Source organism: Megalops cyprinoides, chromosome 16, assembly GCF_013368585.1.
Source record: "Megalops cyprinoides isolate fMegCyp1 chromosome 16, fMegCyp1.pri, whole genome shotgun sequence".
Taxonomy (NCBI): Eukaryota; Metazoa; Chordata; class Actinopteri; order Elopiformes; family Megalopidae; genus Megalops; species Megalops cyprinoides.
Genome location: NC_050598.1, coordinates 19,463,751 through 19,479,508, shown reverse-complemented (window position 1 = coordinate 19,479,508; position 15,758 = coordinate 19,463,751). Strand labels below are relative to the sequence as shown.

The window sequence follows — 15,758 nt, the reverse complement described above, 5'->3', positions numbered from 1 at the left end:
TTGCAATAGATTTTTCTTTGGTGATTCCTAGGAGGCATTTAAGGGTAGAAGGCGTGCAAGATAAAATTTTCTTTGGCATTAAACGTCTAGATCAAGCCATTCCCTTGATATGTTTAAATACCACACGCAAACCTTTAAAGTCAAGCTTATTTGTTAAGTTATAATAAATGTATCTACTCTCGCCCAATGCACAATGCAAAACACGGCTACGCAGGCACCCCGAGACACCTATTAATAAATAAAGAGAAGATTCTCTCATTACTTCGCACTATGGAGCCGACGGCCTCACGCAGCAGAGCAGAGTTTTGAGTTGGCGGAGGGATATGGATTGCGGCGCTCCGCCTCCAGCCTTATTGACGCCAGGACATCTGAGAGGAGAACGAGTGGGGGAGAGACAGAGACAGGGAAAAAAAAGAAAAAAAAAACAACTTTATGTCGGAGATTTAAAAAAAGGGAAAAGATTAGGCGAGCCGCCGCACTTTCCGAAAGGTATGCGATCTTATCAAATGATATTCTATTTATTAGATAAATAATGCTTAACTGGTTTTAGGATGACTTCCTTTTAATGAGTAAATATGGAATTTTTTCATAGGGGGTGGGGTGTAGAAGTGATAGAAAAAGTTTTTTCTTTGCTTTTTGTCGGGGGAGGGGGGGTTCAGAGGAATGGGGAATCTGCGTTATGGCGTCTGTTGTAAAATTGTTATTGAGAATTGGAACTTAAACGTGATCCATTTCGAGCAGGAATATTGTAATCTAGTTAGTAAGCTCCATGAGCTTCCCACCGCTGTTACAGGAACTTAACCAACAGTTACACACTTCACACAAAACGCAAGCGGGTTAGAATGGATAGGCCAGCTTTGTGTCCTGCTTGGAATGTGTTCTCCAGCATTTGTTCTTTAGCGTGTTAGAGACTCGTTCAATAGCAGTTTGAAGGGCGTTTGTTCCGTTGTAGCTGCATTTATTTGTCGAGTTTAAAAGTTGTGAAGTACATTTTGAAATCGTAACGTCTGAAATAGTTAAAAAAAAAAAAACGAATGATCGGCGTGTATGGGGACAGTAACTTCACTGTAGCCGAGAAGTTAATGGTAACATTTTTATCTCATATTTACGTGTTGAAGTGTAACGAGATAGCTTCCACAGAGATATGGTTGCATAGTTCAGACCACGATAAATCACAATTGATACATTACAAAGCTTGATTTCTGAGGTGAGATTCCGATTTTGATATGGTTTCCATTGTATTATCGTTTGTGGATAGAAACACTCATGGCGAGTCGTGAAAATTGAAATTCTAATGAAACAATTGTCTCAGTATGATTACGTCTGGAGTTCACAAGTTGCCCATTACTGGAGGGTGGAAGGAAAGATGGCACCTTTTACGTGGTCGTCTGTAAACTGGTGTAAAATACATTTCAGTTTTTCCCCTTAGATTTAAGGTTTAGCATAATTTTGACAAATCGGGTTGTTTTTATTGATTATTTTTATGTTCATAAGGCTATTGATATAGACAGAAAGTCCCTTTTACGGTTTTATTCATTAAAAATAGATGCTTCCAATAAGCAAAAACTGAAATATGCCTTCCCAAATTTGGCATGTGGCAGAACTGCCAGTGTAACTAAGGTGATTTCAATTAAACAGATCATTTTTAATATGTGTCGTTGTAAAGCAGATACAAAGAAGAACGATGAAATTCAGCCGTTTTTGGTTGGTTTGCTGGAGTACTGATTAACAGCTTTACTTTATCACCAAAAAACACTCTTAACTGTTGGTCTGACTGAAGCTGAATCCAAGCCATTGCTTCAGACTAGTTTGAAGGGCTTTGCTTCCTGTCTGAGGTGTAGTTCTTCAGGTGGGATCTATTCAAACTAATTAAACTAGTGTGGTCAAAATAAAATCACCTGCACAGTCTTACTTTGAAGGGAATCTAACAGGATTAAACCATTCTAACTATATCATCTATTCAGTGTTGTACTTGATTTTTAAAGTTGGATTTACCAGAATGCTGAAATGCAGTTTGTCCATTGTTATCAGTTGAATGAAGGTATTGGAGAAAGTACGACAACTGTTTTATTTCTACAGGTATGAGTTGTCATAGACTTGTGTGACTATTGTCAGCTTGATCATTCTGTTGTATCACCTTGTGGTCCGTTGTAATGTTGGGTGCTTGTTTATATTCATATTTTGCAGTCATTTATTCTGTACTGGACTCTACCAAAACACGCTGTGTCATATGTGTTGTTGAGGGTACCGCCTTACAATTGATCAAATAGAATTGAATAGTGTGTCTGGCTTTGCATTTAACAAACTTACCACATATTTAATAACACCCATAACACATTTCATAATTAGTTGGACGGGACACACATTTTGAGGGTCGAGGTGTTTGTCAGAGCTGTGTGTTAGTCATCATCATACCAGATCACTGTAGATATTACTTGACTGTTAACTTAAACTGTCCAGAAAAAGGAAAATCATGTTTCCATTAGCCATGTACACATACAAGTACATTGTATCTCCCAAAATATGTTGTATGTATGACAGTTTGCTGTGTTAAGTTTCCTAAAGTTGTATTAACTATGCATATCATATGCTGATTGTCAGAGGTTTATTTTAAAGTACTTGACATCTCCAAGTTCTATGAAGTCTTTGAAGAAGAAAGATCTTCACATTATAAGGTGCTTTTCTGTACTTTTGTGAACAGAATATAAAATGAGGTGAAGTTTCCTGATGGACAAGGAAATCTGTGACTACACAGATACAGTGTGGTTTCAACATGTACACATATATGGATACAATACTGGTTTCAGATGCAGGTAAAAGTTGGCGAGAACTTGTAAGAACTAACTGACTGACCTGCTTGGTAATTGGATTGCTTGGTGACTAGCTAATGTGATAGATTAAGGTGTTGCAACTGATAGCAGTGTGTGATGAATTTTCTGATGGTCTGGAGTTATGAAATGAAAGCGTTTTCATGTCTTCAGTCAGAAACTACCACTGGAGTACGCCTTACAAATGCACATTTTCAGTTGTAGATGGATAACTAGCTACTCATATGTCAAGACATTACTTGAAATAAGCTCTATCCAAAACAACAAGTATTGTTTTGCACTTGACTGCAAATCTACTTTTGGCCAACAAGCATGATCTAAGTTCAGCCCCAGGTGCTAGTACAATGCTGGAAGGCAGGAAGGCATGAATTTGGTCATGCTCAGGTGTAGATGGGGTAAGTGGAAACACCAGTGCTGGATGCTTTCCAAGTGAGCTACTTCCACGCCTGTGCTCATGGAAACACAGCAAATACTGATTATTTATAAAGACATTTCCTCCCTCACAATTTGCAGGCATCAGCAAGATGTAGGGGGTGAACAGCTTTGCTGCATTGTATCCATACAGCAGCTGGAGAAGCTATCCCAGTCGATTGCAATTTTGAATGTCTTTCGCAGTGCTAGCATGATTACTGAATTGGTAAATAATGTATTCTGGTGTGGTGAGGATGCAAGGTACAACCCCCGGGACGCTGTGAGTGCATTTGGCTCAGAGTCAGGCGCAATTAAGCATTGTACGGTATCTCTTGGGCATCGAGGAGGGGGGTTTACACAGACCAGGGCAGAGGGAACCAAATCTGTGTCACCAGAATCATCTCCCATTTGTGTCTAAGTAAGCCGCCCTGCAGTGCGAATGCGCTGGGTGTCACGCCCTTGAGGTTAACACCCACACACACATACACATCCATTTTACATCCTTTAAAACAAAGAGTGCTGAATGTGAGCAATTCTCATTTTTTCCTAGAGCTGCAGCCTTGCTAAATAGGAAGTGGCTGACTTAATATAACCAAAACATTTCATTTCTTAATAATTATTAGTGCGCATGTTGAGTGACTTTGTGCACTTGAGTCACTCTTAGAGTCAATCACAGTCAATGGCAAAGGGCATTTAGAACAAAATTGTCTCAATCAATAAAGAACGCTCCAGTATTATAAGAACTGTCTTCTTGTAAGGATCACATCACGTGTGCCATATGCTTATAAATGAAGTGTTCGCTGTGTGGGGGTAAATGCTCTGCCGAATGAGCTCTAGCCATTAGAGCTTAACTGCAGTGAAAAGCATTCTTTGCGTAAGAGCCCCCAGAAAAATCAATAGAGGGAGCTGGGCTGGAAGTGTCCTTGTCTGACTTTGCAGAATGCGGAGCGGTGGGACTGGACTGGCCGCCCCGCGAATCACTGCGAGCCCGCCTGCGGTGGGAAGTGGAAGGAAGTTTTCGGAGTGAAGTGCGTGCGCGTTATCGCTGGCGGGCTCGGGAAGCTGTGGCCCCGTTTCCTGTAGTTAAGATTACTGTATTGCCGTCGTCGCTCACCGCCGCCGTAAGGAGCCCAGCGCGTTTGTTAGCCACCAGCAGCCGCCGATAAGGAAGGTCCCGCTCCCTCCCTCCCTCCTCCTCACACCCCTTCAGAGTAAAAAGATGACACCCGGTTGTTGTTTTTTTTGTCTGCAGAACGGCAGCCTCAATTCATCCCTCTCCTTCCCTGGTAAACAAGAACCGCACAGCATTTACTGTCATTTTATGGATGGCTGTAACATCAGTTTGCCCATTTACGTTGTTGCCTGTTGTGTTTTTTTCATTAGATAGATAGGTAGGTACAAAGCACTTTATTAATTCAAAAGGAAAGTCAGCAATTTTAAGATTATTAGAAAAAAATCTCCAGTATGAGTTTTGGATATACAATGCTGAGCCAATCTGCAGTGAGAGACTGCTTGGTCTATATAAACAAACATTAATCTAGGGGATTAATTTTGGAATATTTTGGGGGATTTTCAGACTGATTACCCTAATAGAGGTCTTAACACACTGACTAAATCTGGTATTTATAAATGTGTTTATTTTGTAAGTGTTATTATGAATGTAAAAATATAAATTGATATAAATGAAAATAGTTAATTACTGTATGCAGACCAGTGAGGTGCCCTGTAACTCCTTGAATCTGGTGAAAAGGAGAAAAGATAACTTCTCTGTCCCTCTCTCTGCAGGGAGACGTTTAATATACTAGAGACTTTTTCTAAAGGGCTTTTACTTTCAGCTTCTTTGATGTGTCTTTTCTCCAGATGTGACAGACTCTGAGATCTGTTGATCATCTGTTGTCCCTATTGTTTTTCTTAAAGAGCCGCAGGACCACATGAAAGCACTTCATTTGATTCTGCATGACAAAAGGGCAGCTCTGCTCTCAGTCCACTCTCCTGAAGAAACTGCCAGTTGTGAATAGATAAGTGGTTGACACCAGGTGGCCCAGTTCAAGGAAGTGGTCGCCCCGCTGCTTGTCAGAATCAACAGGATCGCAGTGGTCGCAGGGCGGTCCTCGAATCCTCAGCCGCAATACACAAATTAGGAAGCGTGTATGAAACTTCTTGTCAATCTGTGTGTAACACCACTCAAGGCATGATTTTTTTTCCACACGGCCATTGTTTTCTGGTACCATAAAAAGTGCTGCCTCTCCTCGCCTATAGAAACTTCTTTCCTGTGTTTAGTGTGCTCAAGGTCAGGCTTTGAAGAGCTGCAGCACCTGGTGCCTCTGTAGATAGCACAGTGTGAGCTCTGTCCGATAGGAGACACGCTCCTCGGCTAAGTCTGAGGGGGAAAGGGCCGAGTACGAGGGGCAGTTCTGCAGAGCCCACTGCACCCTCTCCTCACCCTCCTCTCCCCTGTTTCTCACACAGGCCTGGCATGCAGGGGGAGCGTGCACAGTTCCAAAAACATGTCACAAAGGACAGACAGTGATGTTTGGCAGCTGTGGGGCTGTGAGGGAGGGGAGAGGAGGGGGGGAGGGACGGGGTTAGAGGAAGCGGCTCTCAGCGGCCGACATCCTTTTTGCCGGGGGTTGCGCTCAAAGCTCAGCAGCTGTGCTTTTGCCTGTCCGGCCGCCCCACCCAGAGAACTTGCTGGACGAGACTCGGTAGGTCGGCTGCTTGCTGAGTCCTCCTTCTGGTCAGCGACCCATCTCAGTAAGTCCAAAAGTGTGCAAAGCTAAAGAATCTGAGGGTGATATTTGAACTCAATGGCTGGGATGCTGCCAAATGGCAGCTGCCAGCAACGGTATGGCTTTAAATGGGGCCAAGGCATCGCACACTCTGTAACTGTTGGTCTGACACTCTGTGTTTTCTCTCTTGCAGGCAATACTCTACTGTTACACACCGTAGTGTGGCATGGATTAGCCAAGCGACTGGACGCACAAGGCCAAGAGAAGATAGACACCCGTCTTTTACGCCTGTGAGAGCCTTCGGCCACCACAGCAGGCTCTGTACCTTTTGCCTTCTCCTTGCTGGCCCTGCAATAGCAAGCAGCTTTTGAGTACAAGTGCGCTGGTCCCTGTCGTCCCTCATTTCCCAGAACTGCTCCATTTCCAGGCGCGGCTGTGAACCAGCGACATCCCGCTCTCTCCAGGCCTTCCTGAGAGCTGGCAGCTGCTTCCTGCCTCCTTTTCCTGTCCTTGGTGGCGCAAGGCTAATCCCCCTCCCCGCCCCCTCGCACACACAAACACGCACACACACTCACTCACACACGCTCACACACACACCCCATCACCGCCGCCGCAGACTGCCGCGAGGACTCGTGGAGTCCCTTCTTCCTGGTGCGACGCAGCGCTATGACCTCCATGTCCAGCCTGTTCTCCTTCACCAGCCCGGCCGTCAAGCGGCTGCTGGGGTGGAAGCAGGGCGACGAGGAGGAGAAGTGGGCCGAGAAGGCGGTGGACGCCCTGGTGAAGAAGCTGAAGAAGAAGAAGGGTGCCATGGAGGACCTGGAGAAGGCCCTTAGCAGCCCCGGCCAGCCCAGCAAGTGCGTGACCATCCCCCGCTCGCTGGACGGCCGCCTCCAGGTGTCCCACCGCAAGGGCCTGCCCCACGTCATCTACTGCCGCGTGTGGCGCTGGCCCGACCTGCAGTCCCACCACGAGCTCAAGCCCCTGGAAGTGTGCGAGTACCCCTTCGGCTCCAAGCAGAAGGAGGTCTGCATCAACCCCTATCACTACAAGCGTGTGGAGAGCCCAGGTGGGTGCCTAGGGGAATGCCAAGGGTTAAATTCACTAGTGTTAACCAGACCTCTTTCATTGTTTTGTTTTTTTTTTTTTTTTCTTTGGTTTTACAAAGTGTAAAGGTCAATTGTGTACAAGCATGTAATTAGCGAGGAGACTTGGCCTTGGCGAATTATACGAAAAATGATGTTTCAGTAAGGTATGTTCTTTGTGTTTCTAGATGTGTGTTTATTATGTGCCAGGAAAAAAGTGTTTCAGTTTCTTAGTTTTCCAAAGGCCACCAGGAAATCACAAATGGACGGGAAACCAAAGCTTTTTGTAATCTGCTCTTCTGATTAGATTACCGGAGATGTTTGATGGTCGATGCTTTAGATGGTGAACATTTTAAATTCAATTTGAAGGGAGATTTCTATCCATTTTCACGATGCTTTTAAAGCTCTCCTCCTGAGGAGGCAGGCTGATTGGTCCTGTGGCCCCTGCTTCCCTCCTCCTCTGACTTACTGGAGATGGGGAGCTCTGTATTGAACCGTTCAAGGGCAGATATCACATATCCCCTCTGGGGAGACAACACACTAGGGCTAGAATCTCCGCTCTTTTACCGTTACATTATTATGAGTCAGAGGCACCAACTAAATCTCCAAAGCCTAGAGTGTGGATGATCTCACATTCTGTCGGTCAGATCTTTGAAAACCGCAGCAATTATGAAGAAAACAATCTTTTGCTAAATTTTGTTTTCTCCACAATTTTTCTCTTGTGTCTCTGTCATACTTAGTTTAAATGTTGGGTACTGTAAAGCTTAACCTTGCTCATGTAAAACATGTTTTAGCTTTGGCTGTCATGAAAATCTCTTATGACAGTTGTCTTGGAAACATTGTGATATGACACACATGAGGCCATTGAACGAGCTGTAGTCGTCATCCTCTCTGGTACATTGTGGCTGAGCGGTGAAAATGGCTCTTCTTCTCTCCACCGTAGTGTTGCCCCCGGTCTTGGTGCCCCGGCACAGCGAGTTCAACCCCCAGCACAGCCTCCTGGTCCAGTTCCGCAACCTGAGCCACAACGAGCCGCACATGCCGCTGAACGCCACCTTCCCGGAGTCCTTCCAGCAGCACAGCGGGGGCGGCTCCTTCCCCATCTCCCCCAACTCGCCCTACCCGCCCTCGCCTGCCAGCAGCGGCACCTACCCCAACTCGCCCGCCAGCTCCGGGCCCTCCAGCCCCTTCCAGCTGCCAGGTGAGTGCCGTTCCCACACCTGCAGGTTTCAAACCCAGGGCAGCATTGAGATGATGTGTCTCCATCATGATATGGTTTAAAGATCAAGGGTACAGCAATCGATTTGGTGGTGGACACGGTGAATTGGGCATTACTATAGATAGGTGGTAAGAGATATGGTTTTGTCCCTCATGGAACAAACCGTGTGTTTCATACTATGGTGGCAAAACACTTCACTCTTCCAGCTCCACAATCTTTGCTTTTAATTCTACTTTTAACATGTGCACCATTGTGTTTTCAAAGACAGTGTACTACTTTCACTCTCTACAGTTTCCCCCAAGCCTTTACATTTTCTTTTTGTCCTGTTGCTGTGGAAACTTAGAGTGAAAGACTAATAGGTTGTTTGTGTGGTCTGTTGGTACTGGTCATGTTTTTCCAGAGGTGCAAGGGAGAGGTGAGGGCCAGTGAATAAGGCTGAGGAGGTACATGTGCTGAATGTCCCCCCAGCTCTCCCTCATGCTTAAACAACAGAAGTAAACAGCCTATTTACAATCTTAAACTACAAAAGCCAACTGTATTTAACTAAAATCCTTTTACCTATCAAGTTTATTTAGCTAGCTATTTGTAAGTTACCAGGCGGTCCAGAATTGTCACTTGGCTAGTTCTGAACAGCTCCTATATTTGATTTTGCACCCAGATATATTAACTTGCTACTTACTGAAGTTATGTTAACGGTTTGTGTTAAATTGATCCATAAAAATGCATAAAATGCATGAAAAAGCATGTCTACCTGTTTGTTTGCAACGGCAGTTAGTAAGCTTTTTACAAGTGGATAAGGGTTTAGTGGAAGAGGAGTGCATTGGCTGTGTTAGAACTGATATGTACATTACAGTTTCTTTTTTGCATCTGCTTGAACTTCCACATCTACAGTGGGTGCTTTGGTCTTTAAGGAGAATTTACAATGTATGCAACTGACACTGATTAGATCTTTATCTGAAGTGGCTCCTTTGAAATAAAAATCAGTTGTAGAAGTATAAAATACTTAGCTATTCCCACTTATGTTATTCAGAAAACTGCATCTCTTTTATTCTTAATTGGTCTTTCGATTCAACAATATCACGGGTGCAGTTACCTTTCTAAAACATTTTTATAGTAATTGTTCACTTAAGACATCCCTATCCATCCCTGTCTATATAGCTTTTACTTGACATTGTCTTATTATACAACTAGACATTTTCTGGAGCATGTGCTCAGGGAATATTCCCATTGCTTAAGCATACAGCAATCCCCCACCTAAGATTCAAACATGCAGCCTTTGTATACAACTCTTGTTCTGTAACTACTGTGTGGCACCGCTCAGTGAAGTAGCATTGTGTGCCCATCACGGGAGAAGGATGAAGTGACTGGGCCGGCCAAGCCTCAGGCTTCTTCGGGCAGGGTGGACAGCGCACCCTTATTATTTTCGTGCAGGTTACGGGGGTCACAAGTTTAGGGCCCACGTCACGCAGCACACTGCGGATCAGGGAGTGATTGTGCATTCTGGACACGGCGAGCGCCTATTAAGTTGTGGTGACAGGGCATTCAAAGCAGGTCGCTGGCAGCGGACAATTAATGTGCCAACTAAGCAGCTCTGCAAAGCCAGGGTAACTCCTGTGTGCTGAATGCCACGCTGGTGGGTGCCCAGCGCTGGGCACAGGGCCGCCCTCCACACGCCCGTGTCTCCCCGATTCGCTGATGCACGCATCTGCGGGCCGTGCGCAGTCAGCCAGAAGCGAGCACTCGTCTAGTGGCGGTATTGACGGGAAAGGCAGGGGTCCCTTTTTTTTTTTTTTTTTTAATCCGGGTGAATTACCCTGATCACACAGCTCTGAATCCAGGCCTTTCTGATGCGCGTTTGGCCGGACAAAGACTCAGCTCCCTGTCCTCAGTTGATCTCGACCGGGGATTCATCAGCGAGCTTTAGGGATGGGAAATGTGAGCTGTTTGAACCACAGCAGTACAGTGGGAAAATAGGTGCATTTTAGAAGGCATCTTGGGTGGATCTAGGAGAAAACAAAACCCATGGAAACTTTGATTGAATATAATTGTTTATAGACCATCTGTCTCAGGGCCTTTTACTTGTGTGTGTGCCAGGTACAAGCAGTTGAACACCATTCCTTTTTTCAAATACTTGTACAAACTGGGGATATATTTACCACTTCATCTATGTACAGATATTAAATCACAAAAACCGCTGCTGTATTTCAGAGGATAGTTGTAGGTGTGCTTTTGTGACATTATCCTTGTGCCTGTGCATATACACAACAGACTGAAGTCACTTCTGAGCAGTTGACAACTCACAGACAAACTTGGAAAACAGCTTCTCGTTCAGAAGGCGTGCTTTCACAGTGTTACGTTGGCTTTATTACCTCTGTGAAATGTTAAAGGGAAATGTGAAATACTCTGATTTCAGACCTTCCCTGTCCAGAGAGAAACAGGGCCTTACGTTTGTTGTTAGACTGCTCTGGTCTGCAGATATGTGATTATAATGGTAACTTAATGCATTTACACAGATTTATCACAAGAAGGTTGAGCTTCTTTCAGGGGACATTTTAATTTCACCCCCCGGATAAAACTATGGCATGCTCTCTGTCCCCATCTTGTGGTCTGTTGGTGAACTGCTCTTCATATGCCAAGCTGATATAGTTGTTTTTTGTACACAACAAAGCAAGGAGAGATCATTTCGCTCGATTTTGATCTTGTGAGGACTGGTGGTTTTAGTATACCACTGGAAGGAGGACAGAATCCCATGTTTTATGTATGGATCTTTGAAACGGTGCACTGAAAGTTACCCACGCCCTGGGAGGCTCCTTCCTGTATGGATCCATGGGCGGTGCTCCCCAGAGGACGGCTGTGGTGTGGGGAGCCATTTGCCTGCAGCAGCTGTGCCTGGGTTAACTGGTGTCTTTTTGTGCTCTGTCCCCCTTCCAGCTGACACCCCACCCCCAGCCTACATGCCCCCTGACGAGCAGATGGGGCAGGACAGCTCTCAGTCTATGGAGACGGGGAGCAGCATGGTACCCCAGAATATGCCTCGAGGAGGTAATGCCCTCTCCCTTGTACACACATACACAAATGTGTAGCAGGATCCAGTGCTACAGTTGGTCTTTCAGTTTTCAGTCACCATCAGTGTTTTAATTTAAAGCAGTGTTTAATTGAATCAACAGCTAAACCACAGCAATGTGTGAATGTTTCCTATTGTTTTCTTGGACTTGCTGCATCCCTTCATGTTTTAAGTGCTGTTAAAACAATGCCAGATCTTCCAGAGGTGTAAATCACCCTGGTGGTCATTTTCTTTCAATGTCCCAGCCATCTACTGAAGGCATTAATGCAGTACCCAAGATTACCATTTAGTTGAAGTTAATTATCACACAAGTCCTCTGTATGAAGTCCACAAGAATTTTTGATTGGCTAAACATAACTTGAATGGGGAGTGATTACCAGGGGCAAGTTTTGCATGTGGACAGCCTAAGACAAATCCAGGGTGTGACTTGTTAATGCAATTTAAATGCTTATACTTAAAACAATGTAGTGAATGTATCACTTGTCATGTTGTACTCAGTGAGAAGGTGTGCTGAATTAAATGTTTGTGTCCCAGTAGATGTCCAGCCAGTGGAGTATGAGGAGCCCAGCCACTGGTGCTCCATCGTTTACTATGAGCTCAATAATCGCGTGGGCGAAGCCTACCACGCTTCCTCCACCAGCGTGCTGGTCGATGGCTTCACCGACCCGTCCAACAACAAGAACCGCTTCTGCCTGGGCCTGCTCTCCAATGTCAACCGCAACTCGACCATCGAGAACACTCGCCGCCACATTGGCAAAGGTGCGCGCTGCAGCAATACCTCAGACCCTCCCTGCTGATTTTAGTTAATGCAGAGCTAATTTCAAAATATCTGAATTGTATTTATACTAATGGAAACCTTGGGCTATTTCTGCTAATCAGAATCATATCTGTGGATTATTGTTTGCCTAGCCTTTTTGTATGGACTTTAACTTGTTATGGATGTGAGTGTTGTATTGATATTAATGGAAACTTAAGGCTATTTCTATAAATCAGAAACATGTGAGTTAATGTTTTCCTAGCCTTTTTGTATGCACTTCTGTAACTCGTTCTGGATGAGATTGTCTGTTAAATGTGATAGTAAGTTTAGCTTTCTAGGTAAAAAGTAGTGAACATGAGGAAATCACCATCAACAAAAGGTGTTGAAAAATAAGGCACATGCTAAATCCTTACAAGGCAGAATTGTACATGTATGGGATTTCCAAGTAGACACTTTCTCAGGGTATTAGGCTCTCATAGAGCCAGCATTCATGGATTGAACCTTAAGTCTTCCTCTGGCCCCTCCTATATATTTTTGTGTTAATTTTGCCTTTGCTGTTTCTGTGTCTTCCCTCAGGTGTCCACCTGTACTACGTTGGCGGGGAGGTTTATGCCGAGTGCCTGAGTGACACCAGCATCTTTGTCCAGAGCCGCAACTGCAACTACCACCATGGCTTCCACCCCACCACCGTCTGCAAGATCCCTAGTGGCTGCAGCCTCAAGATCTTCAACAACCAAGAGTTCGCCCAGCTGCTGGCCCAGTCCGTCAACCACGGCTTCGAGGCCGTGTACGAGCTCACCAAAATGTGCACCATACGCATGAGCTTCGTGAAGGTATGCAAGCAGCCCAGGCAACAGAGAGGTCTATGATTGTGAGATACAGCACATCAAACAGAGCTCCAAGTCATCACCGCCTAAAAACTGTTTTTGTAAACGCATGCAGTAAAATGTCCAGAAAGTAACTGTGATTCTCTGTAATATGAATTTGAACTAAATGTTTTCTTGAGTGAAATTGCAAGAGTAAACAAAGTATTCTGGCAGATACATTTCAAGCACTTGGACTGATGACACTGTTCTTCTTTCCCTAGGGCTGGGGTGCTGAATATCACCGACAAGATGTCACCAGCACCCCCTGCTGGATAGAGGTGCACCTGCATGGCCCCCTCCAGTGGCTGGATAAAGTGTTAACACAAATGGGCTCTCCTATGAACCCCATCTCCTCTGTTTCCTAATGGTTGCTCGTAGAGGAGATGGGTGTTTCTTTTTTTTATTTTTCACTTTCCTTTTTTTAATTTTACATGTTTGATTATGAGAAAAGGAGGCCTATACGGCAGAACTGTTTACACTACCTGCAGAAGGGGCCTCTGGTCCTAAAGCAGTCAGAAAGACGTGTAGAAAGACTCAGTGGCTACGGTCAAATCTTGTAGCGGAAAACTCAATGCGGTGGCACAGAATGGATGAACTACTGCAAAAAACAAACAACAAAAAACATCGGAAACAAACTGTCGTCACTTGCTGCATCTTGTCAGAGTAGGACTCTATCAGAGAGCAGTTCACTTTTAATTGTCTTTGTTTTTGCATAAAATTGCTTTGAAATGATGCTTGTATGAGCGATTTTTAGTCTCTTTCAGTAGATTGTTCAGTAGTTGAAAGGAACTGAAATAGTGTTTTCGTATGTACCCCCTTCCCTACACCAACCATTAAACATTTTTTTGTTTTTGTTTCCTTTTTTCTGTAAGAATCTTTTACTTGCTATTTTGTCTAATCCTAGCTATTTACAACTAAGGCATAGTTGTAGTTATACATTTACTATTAGTCCCAGAACTCACTGCAAAGATGTTCCTTTTTCGCACTCCTGTTGCATTTAGACAGAACACTAAATAATGGCTTCCTTTAAATAAAGTCCGTCTTAAACCTACACCTGATCTGGGAGATCCATTGCTGAAGTGACTCAAATTTAATGTTTTTAATTGTTTTTAAAATGTTTTGCAGGTGTATTGTTCTAAGCATTGATGGAATTAAACCTAATTGCAAGTTGTTTCAGATAAACATTTGGTTAAATTCATTCTTTTTTAAAATGAAAGCAAAATTACACCTTGTGTCTATTTGAATTTAATTACCGTAAACCTGTATAAGTATGTTACCTGTGTTCATCACCACTATCATATTTAGTTGTGGGTTTAAGTCAAGATCCCAGCCTTGGTTTGGATTTTACTGGTAAGATCAGACTTTGTTTGATTTTTAAATGTCTAAGATTCGTGAAGTAATCCCCCAAAATAGGAGCGTAACAGATGGAAGGGGACATTGACATTAGACTTGAAAAAATAATGAAAATAAGCCCAGTGTTCTTTAATTTGCATTTATATTTACTGAAAAATAGAACCTGGTCATCCATCTCTTCTGTATTATTGAGAGAATTAGGATTTGGTCATCCATCTTTTCATATTTATGTCTGCTTCTCTTGACTTGCAGAATGAGGGAGGAATGAAGACATTGGGGTCCCTAATCCCATTAGGAACATCATAGAAGCTAGAATTGAATAGACATTAGTTTAGAACATGTTATTGAACTCATACTGACCTTTCACTTCAAAGTTCAAGCAGATGGATATCATTTTTGTGTAGTCAGGTGAAACCAGCTGTGGTGCAAACTATATCTCATCTGTCTACAGTATCTACATTGTGACATACACAAGCATATGTAAAAAGCATACATGAAATGTGAGGTGCAGGAACTCGGGCGCAAACACCCAATTATGTATGTGCACACAACAGTAACTCATACAGTGGTGAGCCAGCCGATCTCTTGTGATACCAGGTGCTGATAAGCAAACAACTGAATTTGGTGCTTGTTACTTTGTAGTGACCTGGGGAAGTGATTTAGACAGCCTTTTGGCACAAAAGAGAAACGCTAATGTTCCCTTTGTTCTATATTTTGGATTTATACGTTGGTCACACTTGAGGGCCTCTTAAACTGTTCCAGATGAATACTTTAAACCAGTATATGGCCATAGCACTTCAAAGGCAGTAAATGGATTATGTATGTCTGATTTAGGGTGTAGGTGTTTCATTGTTACTGAACATTTTTCAGGAAATGACACATCAATGTCGTTGACAAGCTCTTATCACATATTACCAGAAAATAGTTATTTAATGTTTGCCAAGTGCATATTGTCATCAGTACGGATATAAAAATACTCTAACTGAACTTTACAATTCAGAATCACTTCCATTTTCTCCATATATCTCACTTGTAAATGTTAGGACTTGTGGTCTTGCCATCATGGTAAGCTAGAATTTAATGAATTACATTGATTAAAATGATGTGTTTTTGACTGAACATAATGCGAACATCCAAATTACAACTATTTCATTCAACATTTGACCCCCCCTCCAAAAAAAAAAGTAAGAGTCCAATGGTGTCAACCAAGTACCAAAGTATAGTAAATGAGGCAAAAATGAGCATCCAAATGGTTGTACAAGAGCTGAGATCCCTAAGAAGTCCATATATCGACCTTGGCAGAAAATATGAACATATTCACTTGATTTCAAAGACACATACCACTTCTGCATGTGTGCCAGACCATAGGTTAAGCAGCAGACCTTTTCCTGGCTGAGAGGAACCTTCCAAGGCCAACTGGCTCACAAACTGGGCATTTGGAGGTAT

The 15,758-nt window shown here is 43.5% G+C and overlaps 1 protein-coding gene across 2 annotated transcripts; it reads left to right on the top strand.

Annotated features, from left to right (window-relative positions):
* Window positions 1–366: 366 nt before the first annotated feature.
* smad5 (SMAD family member 5) lies at window positions 367–14,010 on the top strand. 2 transcript variants are annotated; one of them, XM_036548651.1, is made up of 7 exons: window positions 367–489; window positions 6,162–7,037; window positions 7,997–8,254; window positions 11,204–11,314; window positions 11,874–12,095; window positions 12,670–12,926; window positions 13,181–14,010. In XM_036548651.1, the coding sequence occupies exons 2-7, from the start codon at window positions 6,635–6,637 to the stop codon at window positions 13,322–13,324; spliced, it is 1,395 nt and encodes a 464-aa protein (XP_036404544.1). In that variant the 5' UTR covers window positions 367–489; window positions 6,162–6,634; the 3' UTR covers window positions 13,325–14,010. The 2 variants fall into 2 exon arrangements, with proteins under 2 accessions (XP_036404544.1, XP_036404543.1); XM_036548650.1 differs by having other exon boundaries at window positions 11,871–12,095.
* Window positions 14,011–15,758: the final 1,748 nt, after the last annotated feature.

Excerpts from the sequence above, each read along its gene's own strand:
- smad5 (XM_036548650.1), top strand. The coding sequence starts at position 6,635 with ATGACCTCCATGTCCAGCCTGTTCTCCTTCACCAGCCCGGCCGTCAAG. Across the intron at positions 11,315-11,870 it reads CCAGAATATGCCTCGAGGAG|TAGATGTCCAGCCAGTGGAG; the intron begins GTAATGCCCTCT and ends TTTGTGTCCCAG. Across the intron at positions 12,096-12,669 it reads TCGCCGCCACATTGGCAAAG|GTGTCCACCTGTACTACGTT; the intron begins GTGCGCGCTGCA and ends GTCTTCCCTCAG.